The 14535-nt window shown below is 43.0% G+C and overlaps 1 protein-coding gene across 1 annotated transcript in view; it reads left to right on the top strand.

Moving 5' to 3' along the window:
* NCK2 (NCK adaptor protein 2) overlaps window positions 1-14535 on the top strand; it is a 78509-nt gene that overhangs the window by 38110 nt on the left and 25864 nt on the right. The window contains exon 3 of the mRNA XM_035114805.2: window positions 5970-6211. Coding sequence (XP_034970696.1) covers window positions 5986-6211 — 226 coding nt within the window. The 5' untranslated portion in view covers window positions 5970-5985. The remainder of the gene's footprint in view (window positions 1-5969; window positions 6212-14535) is intronic.

Here is a 14535-nt window from a genome sequence, read left to right as displayed (position 1 = left end):
CAACTCATGGGCTGAAACCATGCATTTTGGCCAAGGAAAGGACAGCTGGCGATGCAGTGGAGTGTTCGTGTGAGCTGGGTTTATGTTAACTGTTATAAGGATTGGTTAGTTACAGGTAGGTAGCCGTGTTGGTCTGACGTAGTCGAAATAAAATAAAAAAATTCCTTCCAGCAGCACCTTAGAGACCAACTAAATTTGTCATTGGTATGAGCTTTCGTGTGCATGCACACTTCTTCAGATACTGTACATTAAAACAGAAGTCACCAGACCCTTACCGGTATATATAGTGAGAGGGTGGGGACGGGTATTACTCAGGAGGGTGGTGGGAATGGGTGATTGACTGATAGGTGTGGTAAACCTCATAATGACTGTTAACGACTGCAATTGGTCTTACAGGAAAAAGCAAGGGGTGAGATGGCTAAAGATAGCTTTATCATGTATAATGAGATAAGAATCCAATGTCTTTATTCAGACCAGGTCTCTCCATGGTTTTAAGTTTGGTAATGAGTTGCTGTTCAGCAACTTCTCTTTCCAGTCTATTTCTGAAATTCTGAAAGACAGCTACTTTGAGATCTTGTATAGAATGTCCTGGGAGATTGAAGTGTTCTACTGGTTTCTCTGTCTTGTGATTCCTGATGTCAGATTTATGTCCATTTATCCTTTGGCGTAGGATTGGTTAGTTTTTCTGTTAAAACTGGGCAAAATATGGGCAAGAAGGTACTGCGGTCAGATCCCCCCTTTTGTATCAGAATACAAAAATAAAATAAAATCATTCCATGATTAATCATTTCATGATTAATAACAGATTTAAGGTTGAACAATATGATGTACAGAATGCATTTTGCAATACTGTTGCAATATTGTTTTAAAACCATATACTGTATATGCAGTTTGCATGTACAGCTTCTGTGCCATTAGTGGTGTGTGCAACAATCTTTCGTCTTGTAAGGAAACTGCATATTTAGCTTTTGAGGTAGCCCATAACTTAAGGTTTCCTGTAAACAAAGGATATGTAAGTTAGAGTTGCTGATTGCTGTGTCTGTGTGTGTGTGTGTTTGCATTGCATTGCATTGCATTGCACACTTTGATAAAAGACCAGGCTTTTACATACCCAACACCTCCATTTCAGGGGAACAATGTGAACAGGGTTAAGATACTTGACACGGTATGTCCAATCAATGGGTGGCACATTTGTGGGATTTTTTAGTCTTAGAATGGTATCTAACTGTGGAAGAATTTTAAAGGTGAGGGAGGATATAATCCTGTCTAAATTTCATCTGTAGCAATTGTAGACCTTTCTCAGTGTATTTACATTAAAAGAGAGTAAATGAAGTTCGTATTCATAAAATCCATATTCATATTGCTGTGAATATGGTGGTGGATATTACAGTGTACAGATGCTAAATATTTGTAATGTATACCAGGTTCAAATGCACAAACACAAAGCTTTGTGCATGTGTGTCTTTCGATTTTATTGTCTCTGTTGTAACCCCCTCCATTGCTCCAGCGTCAGATCAAAAAGCTGTATATTAATAGTGATGTGGTGGCATGCCAAAAGACATACCGGTATTACACCAGTGGAGAGGAGTATAGGGCAACCTTGAAAAAAGGGGCGAGTGTTTGCAGGTGTGTCTTGATGTTTAACTTAGGCTCCTCCAACTCTGCTAGCCGACTTCTGACCTATTTCTGTGCTACAGTTCTCGTAACTCAAACCATGATTTTGAAGAGATCCTGTTTAGGGGAAAACTTGTTTCACAGATTGCTCAGCCCTGTGAGGTGGGAACATCCATATTTGAAATCCTGTTAAGAGGGAGCTAGTGGCATGTTTCACAAAGTCATGGTGGGAGTTGGCCTGTTTTTGCATAAATTAATAACTGCGCCTTTAGCTTTTTAAAAAATAATAATTATGTGCTGATATGCACATATACCCCTCCCCACCCTCTGACTATTCATAAGGGTCTGGTGACTTCTGTTTCAGTGTATCTGAAGAAGTGTGCATGCACACGAAAGCTCATACCTATGACCAAACTTAGTTGGTCTCTAAGGTGCTACTGGAAGGATTTTTTTTATTTTTATTTTTGACTGATATGCCTAAGTAGACATTCAAAGCTGGGTGCCTTTTCCAGAAATGAATAATACTAGCATCACTTGGAAATTTGGGACCTTGTCCTTGTAGGTGTGATTCCTGTAAGGGAACAGCTGCACATTCCTGCATTGCAGAGAGTTGGGCTCGATGATCCTCAGGATCTTTTCAAACTACAATTATATGATTTTGCCCAGTCACTTTGCTGTAGCAGCAGCAAAGCATTAATATTGCTTTACCATCCATGTAGTTAGTATATAGTCTCTGTGTTTCTGCACTACACTCTTTCTTGCTTGTTCAGATCAGGATCTCTGCTACCGTAGATCAGGTCAAAGGGAATATGTCCACAGATATGTTTAGTCCATAATGTGGTGGCACAGCAATTGTATGGGGCCACACAAAAAAGGAGTTGTGGATTGATTCTGCAAGCACCTTCAAAACTGAGAATAATGTTGGAGGCTAGGCACTCTGCCCATCACAAAATTCTGGCAGTGACCAAATGTGGCTGACTGCTCAGGTTAACAATTATGTGTCCTTGGTTCAACTGAGACTGCTATGTTACATTGCAACTTGTTTTCTTTTTTAAAAAGTTTTGTTTTAAAATACGCAAAATGCTTTTGGTTTTTGTTTTAGTGTTAAGTTTTTTTGGTCGTGTGAGTGGATGCCCTTACGGGGATAACCTAGCAACTGTTCATGCTAACACTGCAGTTGTTAATGGGAGAATTTCAGCTTCCCATGTTCAAAATAATTTAAATTAATCTAAATGTGTATTGACAGTAAGAGGATCCAGAGCAGGCACAATTGTAATCTCCCCGTGGCCAGGTCATTTTATTGACTTGTGGTCTGCCTATTTTGTGATTACTGGGTGTTAGCTCTGCGTGTTAGCTCCCATGGAAGAAACCTTAAAAACTAGAACAGTCCTTTTAGCTAGAGTACAGCTGTTTTGCCTGCTGTTCTGCAATCCATTCCTTCACTGAGCAGATACTTTTGTTGCTGCTGTGTTGAAATGCAAGGTGTTACTGAGTCCATTAAAACTTTTTGTCAGGAAAGCAGGAATGGGGGGGGGGGCTGATATCACTAGGCGTGATGGGGAGCCCAATTCTGCAAATTTGTTAATACATTAAGATTTAATTGAGGAGGTGCTTGCAGACTTACAGACCATTACTGTAGCAACAAAATGCTGAGTGGCGCCAAAACCTGTATAAGGCAGAGGCGAGCTGAGTACATCTGTTCTGCTTTTGAAAAGATAAGTCATTCCACATCAAATCAATGCAAAAAACAAGGGTTTCGTCACCCACCGTCTCGGATTTTGATGAAACTTGGTGTAAACCTGTCACAGGGTCGCTGGCGGCTACTCTAGAGTAACGACTCCGACACGTTGCCTTTTCATGCTTTTATTATGTGCAGACTATTTACAGTGCAGAAGCTGTACAATGTACATGTTCTCAGTCTGGGTCAGTACCCCGGAATGGGGATTCCCGCGTCTTTTTCCAACAAAGTAGTCTGGGAATCCCCAATCTCTGCCCCCTTTTCTTCATGCGCAGCTCCGGAACTGGAGGGAGGGGTCTTCTAGCCGTGTTTTCCTGCCTCCCTCTTTCCCTCTCCCTTCCTTCCTCTCCCGGTCGGCGCAGAGGCTCTGGGACCCTGTCCGAGCCCTGCCCTCTACTTCCTGTTTCCCCGCTAGACTCATCTCCTTCCCCGCTCCCGCTTGTGCTAGGAGAGGAACTGGTGGTCACGATGGGAGGGGGCAGTCTATAGCTCCTGTCCCTCACAAAACCCTTCCTTTATGGTTGAAAGAAACACCCTTAAATTTTCCCCTCTATCTCAAACGGTTTTAAATTTTATAGCACTTCAAAGTTTCATGAAATCTGCGTTGACTGTCCCTCTTGAGACCCTAGGCACAGGTACATTCCCCCCCCCCCAATAACCAGTGATCAGATCACTTTGAAATTTTACACATCCTCAATAAGAGGATGAGATAGAAGGGGGGAATTTAAGGGGGGGGGTCCTTCAACCATAAGGGAAGGGTGTACACCAAGTTTCATCAAAATCCGAGACGGTGGGTGACATGACCATGTTGACATGATGTGGAATTGACCCCACAGTTACTTGGATATTGCAAGACAGAGCAAAAGGACTGTAAGCGAAACTGGATATTAATTTTAGGTGCATAGAGTCAACAGAAGCCAATTGTTTGGTGTGATCTGGTGGTTAGCGGGCCTATTGAAATCCCCACAAGCGAAGTACCATCATGGGCGGTAGAAGGTTATTTTCTTATGAAGATGAACCATGCTTGCTACTTGGATGTTTTATCTGGACTTAATAAAGGCATGTTACAGTTGGATTTGGATTTATCCCCTAATGAACCAACATGGACGGCTGTCTGCATGAAAAGAAAGTGGGTGGGTGTGGGTGTGTTATATGCATATGCCTCTTGCTATGACCTTTTATAGCCTACAAACAATATCCTAAACACTAATCCTTAAATCAATTTCTTTGCTCCAAATACCTCCCCATCTTTATCTGCTTCTTGTTTCCTCTTTCTTTGCCATATGCTCTTCTAGTAGCAGTACAGTATTTTTTTCTACGGGGCTCTTTTGGAGATCTTATCAGCCCTTGCGTTGAGTTGCATCACCCCGTTTTAAAAGTCATTTCAGGTTGCAGAAATGTTTTGCATTGTTTTTTTCAGTAGAAGATTAGGAGTGCGGAATTCTGAGAGAGGGCGAGGGTCAAAGGTTCTACATGCTGACTACGGTAGCTGTATAGTAAAGAAATTGTAATGAACTATCCTAGCTGGGGAAAACCAATTGTAACCTGAATGGGGTGGGGATTTCTATGTGCTCATTGGCACTCTCGACTCTTTGTGATTTATGTGTTCCTTCGCAGATGAAAGAAAACAAACAAAAGAAACCACTGGGTTAAAGCTGACCAAAAGTCCAGAGATAGCACTATTATCAATTTATGATGGGGTGGAAGGTTTACGGGCTATGAAGGACTTGCTCACAAATTTATTGACAGCTGCATGAATTATTATAGCTAGGAAGTGGAAGGGGCAAGCGGAATATAAAATGAAAGAATGGTATGGAGAGGTGTGGGATATAGCTATTAATGATAAATTAACATGTGCCATTAAGGTAAGATGGGGAATACGCAGGAGAAATGATTTTGAGGAGATATGGAGGGTGTTTGTAGAATTGGTACTGTTGAAACGGAAAGGGGTCAAACCATTACAAGAGGTGTTGAAATTTTGGGAGGTTGGATAGTTCCAATGGAAGGGTGGAGAAATGACAACAGGTTCATTCAAGCAGTGGACAGTAAAGGATGGGCAATCATATTAGAGAAGTTCGGCAAAATATTTCATCCACACTCATTGTTCAGGTTAGATTTCAAGTAGTATATTATGGGAGTTTCATTAAAACAAAAATGAATGGTTTTGCCGTTCTTAAGTTGCATTTCCTTTCACTGCATCTCATTGTCTTGATTCTAATCTTCACATCCTCCCGAAGCTTATAACCTCTTCTCCCCTAAAATGAAACTAAACTTCCAGCATCTGCAATCAATTGCAGCCCAACAAATTGGATGCAGTGTGATGAGAAACTTTGAGGCAGGATCATGAAGTAGTCAAGCTGTGTGGTGGCAAGGTAAATTTCTGCTTAGACTGTGCCACATGTGCACAAAGTTGTTGGAAGCAGATTAGAAAAAGGGTGGGGGAGACTGATCTGGACCTATTCTATGGGAATGTGGTTTAGTGCTGCCTCAGAAATGTAGTGTTTTTGCTCTGCAAGGATGTTCTTACTTTTTAAAGCTTGCTCTATGTTTTCAATCTTCAGTGGTGAAACGGAGGAGTATGTGCCGTTTTTCAATGAATGTATTTGTTTCATGACAGAGGGACTCCATGAAAGATGACAGAAGAAGTTATTGTTATAGCAAAGTGGGATTACACTGCACAACAGGACCAAGAACTCGACATAAAGAAGAATGAACGCCTCTGGCTGTTAGATGATTCCAAAACATGGTGGAGGGTAAGGAACGCAGCCAACAAAACAGGATATGTGCCATCCAATTATGTTGAGAGGAAGAACAGCTTGAAGAAGGGTTCCTTGGTTAAAAACCTGAAAGACACATTGGGTAAGTCCTTTTGGAGTCTCGCATTAATTCTTTTCAGAAACCAATTATGTTAAAACGCCTGTAGGGGGAACATCATGTCAGCATTGCATATGAAAAGGAGTGTGGATATTTGCTCTTAATTTGGAGCTCATCATTTCAAGCAGCGAAGAATTTGTTTTTGTAAGAAGCTATTTTTGTATTATCAAGAGGAAATGCAAGTAGAGAGAAATTTTCTTTTGCCCTTAATCTGTTTATCAGATTTTCGTGAGAATGCACACGCCACACTCCCTGTTTTTCCCTACAAAAATAAAGACGTTAAAATACGTCACGTGTACCGGTAGCGCCAACACTTTGGATTGTGTTTTTTGTTGGTATACTTATGTCGAGTTGTGCACTTGGGCAGTTGTTGTGAAATTTACAAAAGCTTTTATCTCTTAATGGCCTTCATTTTTTCAATTTCTCATGGGGACTTCACTGATTAAAGAAGAATGACTGGTGGTCCTGTTTTTAGCTGGATTGGTCTCCTTTCATGGTAACTTTCAATTTGTTAGACTCATCTGAAATTTTTGAGTGGTATTGGATTAAGTTATCATTAATATCAGTGGGTCTATTCCAGGTGTAAGCAACCTAAGGCTCGGGGGCCGGATGCGGCCTATTATCCTTCTCAATCCGGTCTGGGAATCAGCATGCGGACGGTCTGGGAATCAGCATGTTTTTATGTCCTTTTATTTAATGTGCATCTCTTGGTTATTTGTGGGGCCTGCCTGGTGTTTTTACATGAGTAGAACATGTGCTTTTATTTAAAATGCATCTCTGGGTTATTTGTGGGGCATAGGAATTGGTTCATTTTCCCCCCTTCAAAATATAGTCCGGCCCACCATATGTTCTGAGGGATGGTGGACCAGCCCACAGCTGAAAAAGGTTGCTGATGCCTGGTCTATTCTATCTTAGGTGTGCTCATTGCATTCAGTGAGTCTACTCTGAGTTGAACTTCCTTGAATACCACTCTATCTCTTCCTCAGCTACCTCCGTGTGGGCTTCTGGGCTTTGTTTTATAGCATGCTGAATGTTCTCTTGTCTTGTACCAAAGTGATGGCGAGAGTTGAATGATCTCCATTTATCCTCCAATTGCTACTTCAGGAATTTCTTTCCTTAAAATTCTCGTTACGCTTTTTGTTCTACCTTAACCGTAAATGGCCTTTGCTCAATTTATGTGATCATCAAAGAAGCCGAGCAGTTCTTGCTTTGTACTTTGAGGATAAATATTGTGTCTCTGAGTCAGAGGTTTTCAATCTTTTTGAGTCCACGACTCCCTTGACCAACTACGTTCTTTCTGCGGCACCCCTGTGGGGCTCAGGAGCCCAGTTATGTCACCCCTTGCCTGCAGAGCTGGCAGCCCCTTGCCCTTTTTTGAACACCCTCCTTTACGGAGTGTTCCCTCAGCCTCCTCTCCTTGAGAGCCCTCTGGGCAGCCGCTGCTGCCACCCCTGGTATCTGAACTTCCCCCCACAACCCTTGTTGAGAGGCAGAGACATAAGAGGGCAACAGAAGAGGGAGGGAAGGAAAGGGCCCGCAGCACCTCTGACCACCCTTCAAGGCACATCAGGGTGCCACGGCACCCTGGTTGAAAATCACTCCTCTAAGTGATGCCTGTTTCCCTGTCTTTTATATTCCTATACCTTTTGTTTGTGTGTTCCTTCCTCTCCACGTTTCTATATTTATTACTACCATTTAGTTGCTGCTATGTTTTTTCCTTTGCCGAATTCAGTTACAGTACTGCCCGCTGGAGACCTAATTTTTTTATCTTTACATGAGTGAGCAGATATGCAAATCTGTGGTGGGAGAGGTGGTACATTTCATGGGATTATTTGAGAATATGTACCAGAAATGCATAGTCTTCCTCTCTCATATGGAATTTCTTATTTATGATGCAACTCATTGCTTGCTTTAAATGTACAGTGGTACCTCGGGTTATGAACACGATCCGTTCTGGGACACAGTTCATAACCCGAAACGGTCGTAAACCAAACCGCCATTTTCTACATGCGCAAACCGTGATTTTCGTGCTTTACACATGCGCAAACTGCGTGCGCGACAAAAATACTTCCGGGTTTGCTGAGTTCGTAACCCGAGGTGTTCGTAACCCGAGTTACGACTGTACTAGGCTAAGTTGCCAAACTTACGCAGTTTTCTGATATCATTTTGCCGTGTTCCTCTACTTCCAATTCACATAATTGGCTGTGGTTGGCAGAATGGAAAAGTAGACAGGATAATGATGCTGGGGTAATGATAATAAGTTTTCCTAGTTCCCCCAATAAATTTTATTGAATCTTTTCATCATACAGTACAATAAAAAAAACTAATCTAAATTGAAAGCAAAAACAAAGAAGAGCAAAGAAAATAGAAGGCCCGTCACTCAAAGGTAGATCTCAGTCCTTATCTCTCTCAGAAGTGGGTGGACCCCCTCTCACCTGGGAGCTTTTCTTTCTTCTGCCAGCCCCCTCACCTTAGGAAATCTTCCCTTCCCTGCCTCTCACACAGGGTCCTTCACCAGCCAGCCATCAACGTTCATGTGCAAACGATCCTGTAAAGATGGTGCCCCTATCTTCCTTGTAAGAATTCACCATGCCCCAGCATCTACCAATAAAAATATATGTTTTTAAAAAGTGTCCTTTTGATGACACAAAGCAAGAGTTTTTACCAGTTAAGGTATCATTCCCACCCCCACCCCCCATGCCCCTGCCTGGTATTTCAGTGAACCAGCTTAATTTTGCCTGTTGATAGTGAGACAAAACCCACATCATGATCCAGATCTAGCCCTAGTAGGCTAATAGGTAACTATCAATCTGGAATGGGGATCCTGCCCACCTCAAAATGCTCACGCACACAGTCCAGCAGGGCCTGGGTGAGAACTCCATTGTAGATGTGCAACCGAGTGTGAATTTCCATCAGAACAGAGACGTGTGTTTTTTAGGTTAAAGTGTCTTGCGTGTCTAGAGTGAAGTGTGATCAGCGTCTTGTCAATCAAAGGTCTTCAATGTTCCATTTAATGAAAATGAGGCTGTATACCATTGAAGGCAGGAAGGCTTCAGACACATGGTTCTGGTGTATAATTAGATGCTGATGTAACAGAACGCATTGTGCTGTTTGGTGTTTTGATTGTAGTTGCTGATAGTTGTTTAAACAGAAAAAAACCGAGCAAATGCTGGAATTAACAGCATTTGCCCAGTACCATTTGTTTACCGCTTTGTAGCAACATACCGGTTAGCTTCTTTTCCTTTTCACTCTCAGTTCATTTCCTGAAAATTTGACACAAAAAAATTAAAAGGCCCATTCATCCCATTGCTCACTAAAGCATGTGTATGTAAACTGATAATATGTAGCGCCAAAAAGAGTACTGTGTATTAATCCAAGCAACGTACAAATTATTTATAAACCATGGCTCGATCGTTTTTTTAAAAAGGTGAACTTTTACCTTATCTTAATAGATGTGACGGGAGATCTGTGATTAGGATCTACTCTGTTTTCTTTTTCTTTTTTACAAGTATAGTAGCTGCTTGGTCCCTGAATTGGATTGGCACTGGTGAAGGATGCCAATCTTCCTCCCCACCTGCCCTCCATGCCAGTTAATAGCTGGTAGAAGGAAGACCATGAAGTGAGGGAAGGTTTAATCTCTTCCTGCAGTCCCTACTGTGTTAAGGTCTTATTTGGTTCTTAATAAATTCCTTGGGTTGTGTTTTTTTAATGGAGACCCTAATAGATCACATGTATTTGCGTCGCATGTATTTGGGACCCAGGTGGCGCTGTGGGTTAAACCACTGAGCCTAGGGCTTGCTGATCAGAAGGTCGGCGGTTCGAATCCCTGTGACAGGGTGAGCTCCCGTTGCTTGGTCCCAGCTCCTGCCCACCTAGCAGTTCGAAAGCACATCAAAATGCAAGTAGATAAATAGGTACCGCTATAGCAGGAAGGTAAACGGCGTTTCCGTGTGCTGCTGCTCTGGTTTGCCAGAAGCGGCTTTGTCATGCTGGCCACATGACCTGGAAGCTATACGCCAGCTCCCTCGGCCAATAATGCGAGATGAGCGTGCAACCCCAGAGTCGGTCACAACTGGACCTAATGATCAGGGGTCCCTTTACCTTTACCTTTTTATTTGCGTCTTTAAGAAATGTGAAGAAGGGCAGCAAGACAGAAGGAATGATAAAAACGGCAAGGCTCGATCCATTGACCTGTGTTCCTGCCCACTTCACTGTCTCCATCTAGCTCAGCCACATTCAAGATAGGTTTAGCTTCTAGGGGAGCGAATTCTGTAATTGGTAGGTCAGCCATGGAAAGTTCCTCTTTATGTACACTTGCCATTTAGGTCTAAATGCTTTATAGGTCAAATCTAAGTTTCATGAATTGTGCCTGGAAGCCAGAGTTTCAGCGTGCCAATACTCTGTGCTCGCAATGACCTCTCTGGTTAGAAGGCCCACCACATTTATCACTAGCTTCAGCCTTGGGAGGAGAGGCCTGCTCAGAATATATTTATAGCCTTGAGTTCATGAGGGCATGAAAGACAATTGCTTGATATGAATTTTGAAAGCTAGATAGTCTTGGTGAAAATTGTTCCTGGCTTTCAGCTCTCTGAAATCTGGACCGTAGGTTTTGTCAGATATTGTGACAGTAAAACACAATGATTAACCGTACCTGAAACACTTTGGAAATACATATTTTTTTTAAAAAAAAATTGTCCAGAATTTGTTTCTAATAATTGTTGCTGTGGAGTCTTTTGTTGATGATAGGACGTCCCTGCCTTTTAACAGCACTTAAATGCTCCGATACACTGAGTATGGTGATAATTTCAGCAATATTTGGATTTGGTTAGCACAGATATTCACAGTTCTTGTCTTTACAGTTTTATGATTGTTTGAAGCTAAATACGTCGTATGCCTGCCGCTTGGTTTTTTCTTTTTTTTCTTTTTTCACTTAGCTTCCTGTTTGTTTGAAAGTTTGCTGGAAACTGTCAGTTATTTCCTTTTTTGAAGCAACGTGCTTTTGTTAGCAGCCAGGATGCCTCAGGTGCCAGCCCTCCCCATTTCACCACCAAAGGAAATGTAGCATTTGTTTAGATATTGGCTTTGTTGTCTGAGGACTTTCACTAAGCTATACCCTTCCCAAAAGGGCTGTTTTTTTATCCTGTTATGTCCACTCACCCCTTTTTAAGTCTTGGTTTGCATGGCCATTCTGTCTGGAGTTAATAGGATTGTGACCAAATGTTTACAAATCTCACTCCAGAGAGAATTACTTTGCCGGAACAGAACTCTTGAGCCTACCTCTTGAGAGTCCTCCATTTTGTACACAGTTTATTAGCCCTTTCAGTTCAAAAACACCCATTTATTTTTATTGGTCTATTGGTTTTTGTGGGCCTGTTTCCAAGGTGTCCAGAAGAAACGGTTCTGATATCTGGTTTCAGGTACAGAAATAAATCAGGATTCTTGTTTTCCAATTGATTTTGAGGGCTGCTTCACACTGGATGTCATCACTAGATACTGGCATTATTAAATTGCATGCATGCATGGATAGATACCAGTCAATAGGTGCAGCATGCAGTAATTCATTTGCTTATTTCTAACATTTGTTCCGATCCTTCAATAGTCAAGAAGCCTGAGATTGTACATCCCCTGATATTAACTCAACAACCCCACCATTCACTTTGCAGTCCAAAGATGGGTGTGTTACAGTTGTGTAAATTACAATATCATGTTGTTGTTGTTTAGTCGTTTAGTCGTGTCCGACTCTTCGTGACCCCATGGACCAGAGCACGCCAGGCACTCCTGTCTTGCACTGCCTCCCGCAGTTTGGTCAAACTCATGTTCGTAGCTTCGAGAACAATATCATAGAATTGTAGAATTGGAAGGGCCACATGGGTCATCTAGTCCAACCCGAAAAGATGTAGGAATCTTTTTGGCCAATGTGGGGCTCAAACCCACAACCCTGAGAGTAAGAGTCTCATGCTCCACCAACAGAGCTAACCCAGCTTTATGGAGCTGAAACAATTGGAAGTGAATTACTCTCAAGAGTAGGGTGGGTCCTATCTATTGATATGGTGTCAAAGCCCAGGTAAAGAACTTGTGGTGGAAACTGCATAATGTTGATGCCAAGCACACCTCTGTGAGGAGGAGGAAAGTGTACAGTTTAGGGCCTGCCGCAAAGAAGGCCCTCTCTCTCTTCAATAGTCTTTAATGGCACTACTGCATCGCAAGCTATCAGTTGCTGATTCACGCCCATGTATCTATCAAGTTCTATCTCGGGAAAGGATAAGCAAAGAGTACACAAATCTCTAGTAAGCGATTGTCAAATGGAGAGATATCAGAATGAAGATGTTGAGCTGGTTCACACAGCTGGCTTTTATCCAATTGTGGTTTGTCTCATCATGCAAACCATTGACTGTGGTTTGTTGTTGGTTTGTGAACTGTGGCATGTCCTATAGAGCCCGGCTGCAAGAGCAGCGTGGAAACAAAAATCACGCTCAAGTCTAAGTGACTTTCAACGGTGCTTTGCCTGAAGAACTTCCTCCTAACTCTGCTTGGAAACGAGCTCTTTCCCCACCCCACTCCTCTTCTACCTCCCCATCCTCACATGAAACAGCTTTGCATTGCAGGTGCCATGCTGCCAAGGAGCGGAAAACCTAAAGCAGGCAGAGCTCACTACTTCTTACTCACATCCATACAGGGATAAATAGCAAAGCAATGAAGTTTAATGAACAGGATATAATGATATTCCAACTTAACCTTATTAAATGGTAGCAACAGTTTACCCGTGCAATCATCTGGAAGAAATAACGTCAGGCATTCACATGGATAAAACTGAGAAAGTTTTAAAAATGCAGAACATGTGCAGTCCTGTATATACTTTTAGAGATGGGGTTGCCAGACCCGTAGTAGAAGTACAGTGGTACCTCTACTTACGAATTTAATGTGTTCCGAATGCACATTTGTAAGTCGAAAAATTTTGTAAGTCGAATCTCATAGGAATGCATTAGGAGAAAAAATTCGTAAGTAGAAGCAACCCTATCTAATAATTTGTAAGTAGAAAAAATCCTATCTAAACCACATCCAAGATGGCGGATGGAGCTCCATTCGTAAGTAGAAACATTCGTAAGTAGAGGTACCACTGTAGAGTGAAAACCTTTCAGCACAGCCCCTGCCTCTCAACCCTACCTCACAGGGTTGTTGTGGAGATTAAATGAGGAAGGGGAGAACCATGTACACCATGTTTTTGGCAAAAAAAAAAAGGTGGGATATAAATGATGGCGATGATAATAATGATATAATCCTTCTTGAGGGATCACTTGTAGCCGAGTAAGATTGTCTTCCATAAACACGGTTTTAACAGTGAGTCTGTAAGTAACTGTGGAGACCAATTCTGGATCCACATGCCCTTCCACAGTGGGGATGTAGATTTCCGGGTGGGAGTTGATTTGCCAGATGTGCCTTCCTCTTAGCACGTTTCTCCCTTTTGCCCTGAGTCCAAGCCTCTTCAAAACCGATGACACCTTGGTTAAAGGCTGTTCTCCAGTTGGAGTGCTCGCAGGCCTGTGTTTCCCAGGGAGATATAATATCATCTCCCTGGCCAAAAAGGAACCAGCAGATGTGCCATGGCTCTCAACAGATGGCATCCTAGAGAGTAAGAGCAGAATTCTGGTCATCTGAAGAGTACTCCGTGTTCATGGACCTCTCAGAGGGATTAGCCACATTGGTCTCTCCTAGATATATCCTTTCTGCCTGGCTCAACAAGGAGATGTGCCCGCGGAGTTGCCACTGCAGTGCCACCCACTGTGGGAAGAAAATGAATGTTTGGAAGAAGGTCGCCACTCACAAGCACTTGGGAGCAGGGGCGGCTCGCCCATTGGCCCTAGTGGCGCCGGGGCGCTGAGGGGCGCCCCAGCAAGTGGGGGAGCTGCGCGGCGGCCTCCCTTTCCCTCCTCCTGGACGCCCGCCAGCCGCGCCGCTCGGGGCAGAGAGGTAAACAAGCGGAGCAGGGGCACGAGGACCCTGTTCCGCTCTGCAGTGCTGGGGTCATCCCTCCCCCCGGCTCTGCGTTTCATTGGTAGAGGTGACGCCACATGGCAGCAGCTCTACCAATGAAACACAGCGTAGAGGCAATGGCGGGCCGGTCCCCGGTGGTGTTTTTTTTTTAAAAGAGTGGGGGGGCGCCCGAGGGATCCCTGCACCAGGGCGCGAGACAAGCTTAAGACGCTACTGCTTGGGAGTGGAACCTAGGGTGATCCTCTATATAATGTGGTTTTTGGTATCGGTGTCTCTGACCAGCATCGGTGGAATAGACCCAGATCAGTACCGTGACT

This window comes from Zootoca vivipara, chromosome 4 (assembly GCF_963506605.1).
Source record: "Zootoca vivipara chromosome 4, rZooViv1.1, whole genome shotgun sequence".
In the NCBI taxonomy this organism is placed as follows: domain Eukaryota; kingdom Metazoa; phylum Chordata; class Lepidosauria; order Squamata; family Lacertidae; genus Zootoca; species Zootoca vivipara.
Note: the sequence above shows the minus strand (reverse complement) of the source record. Positions and strands in the feature narration are given on the sequence as shown.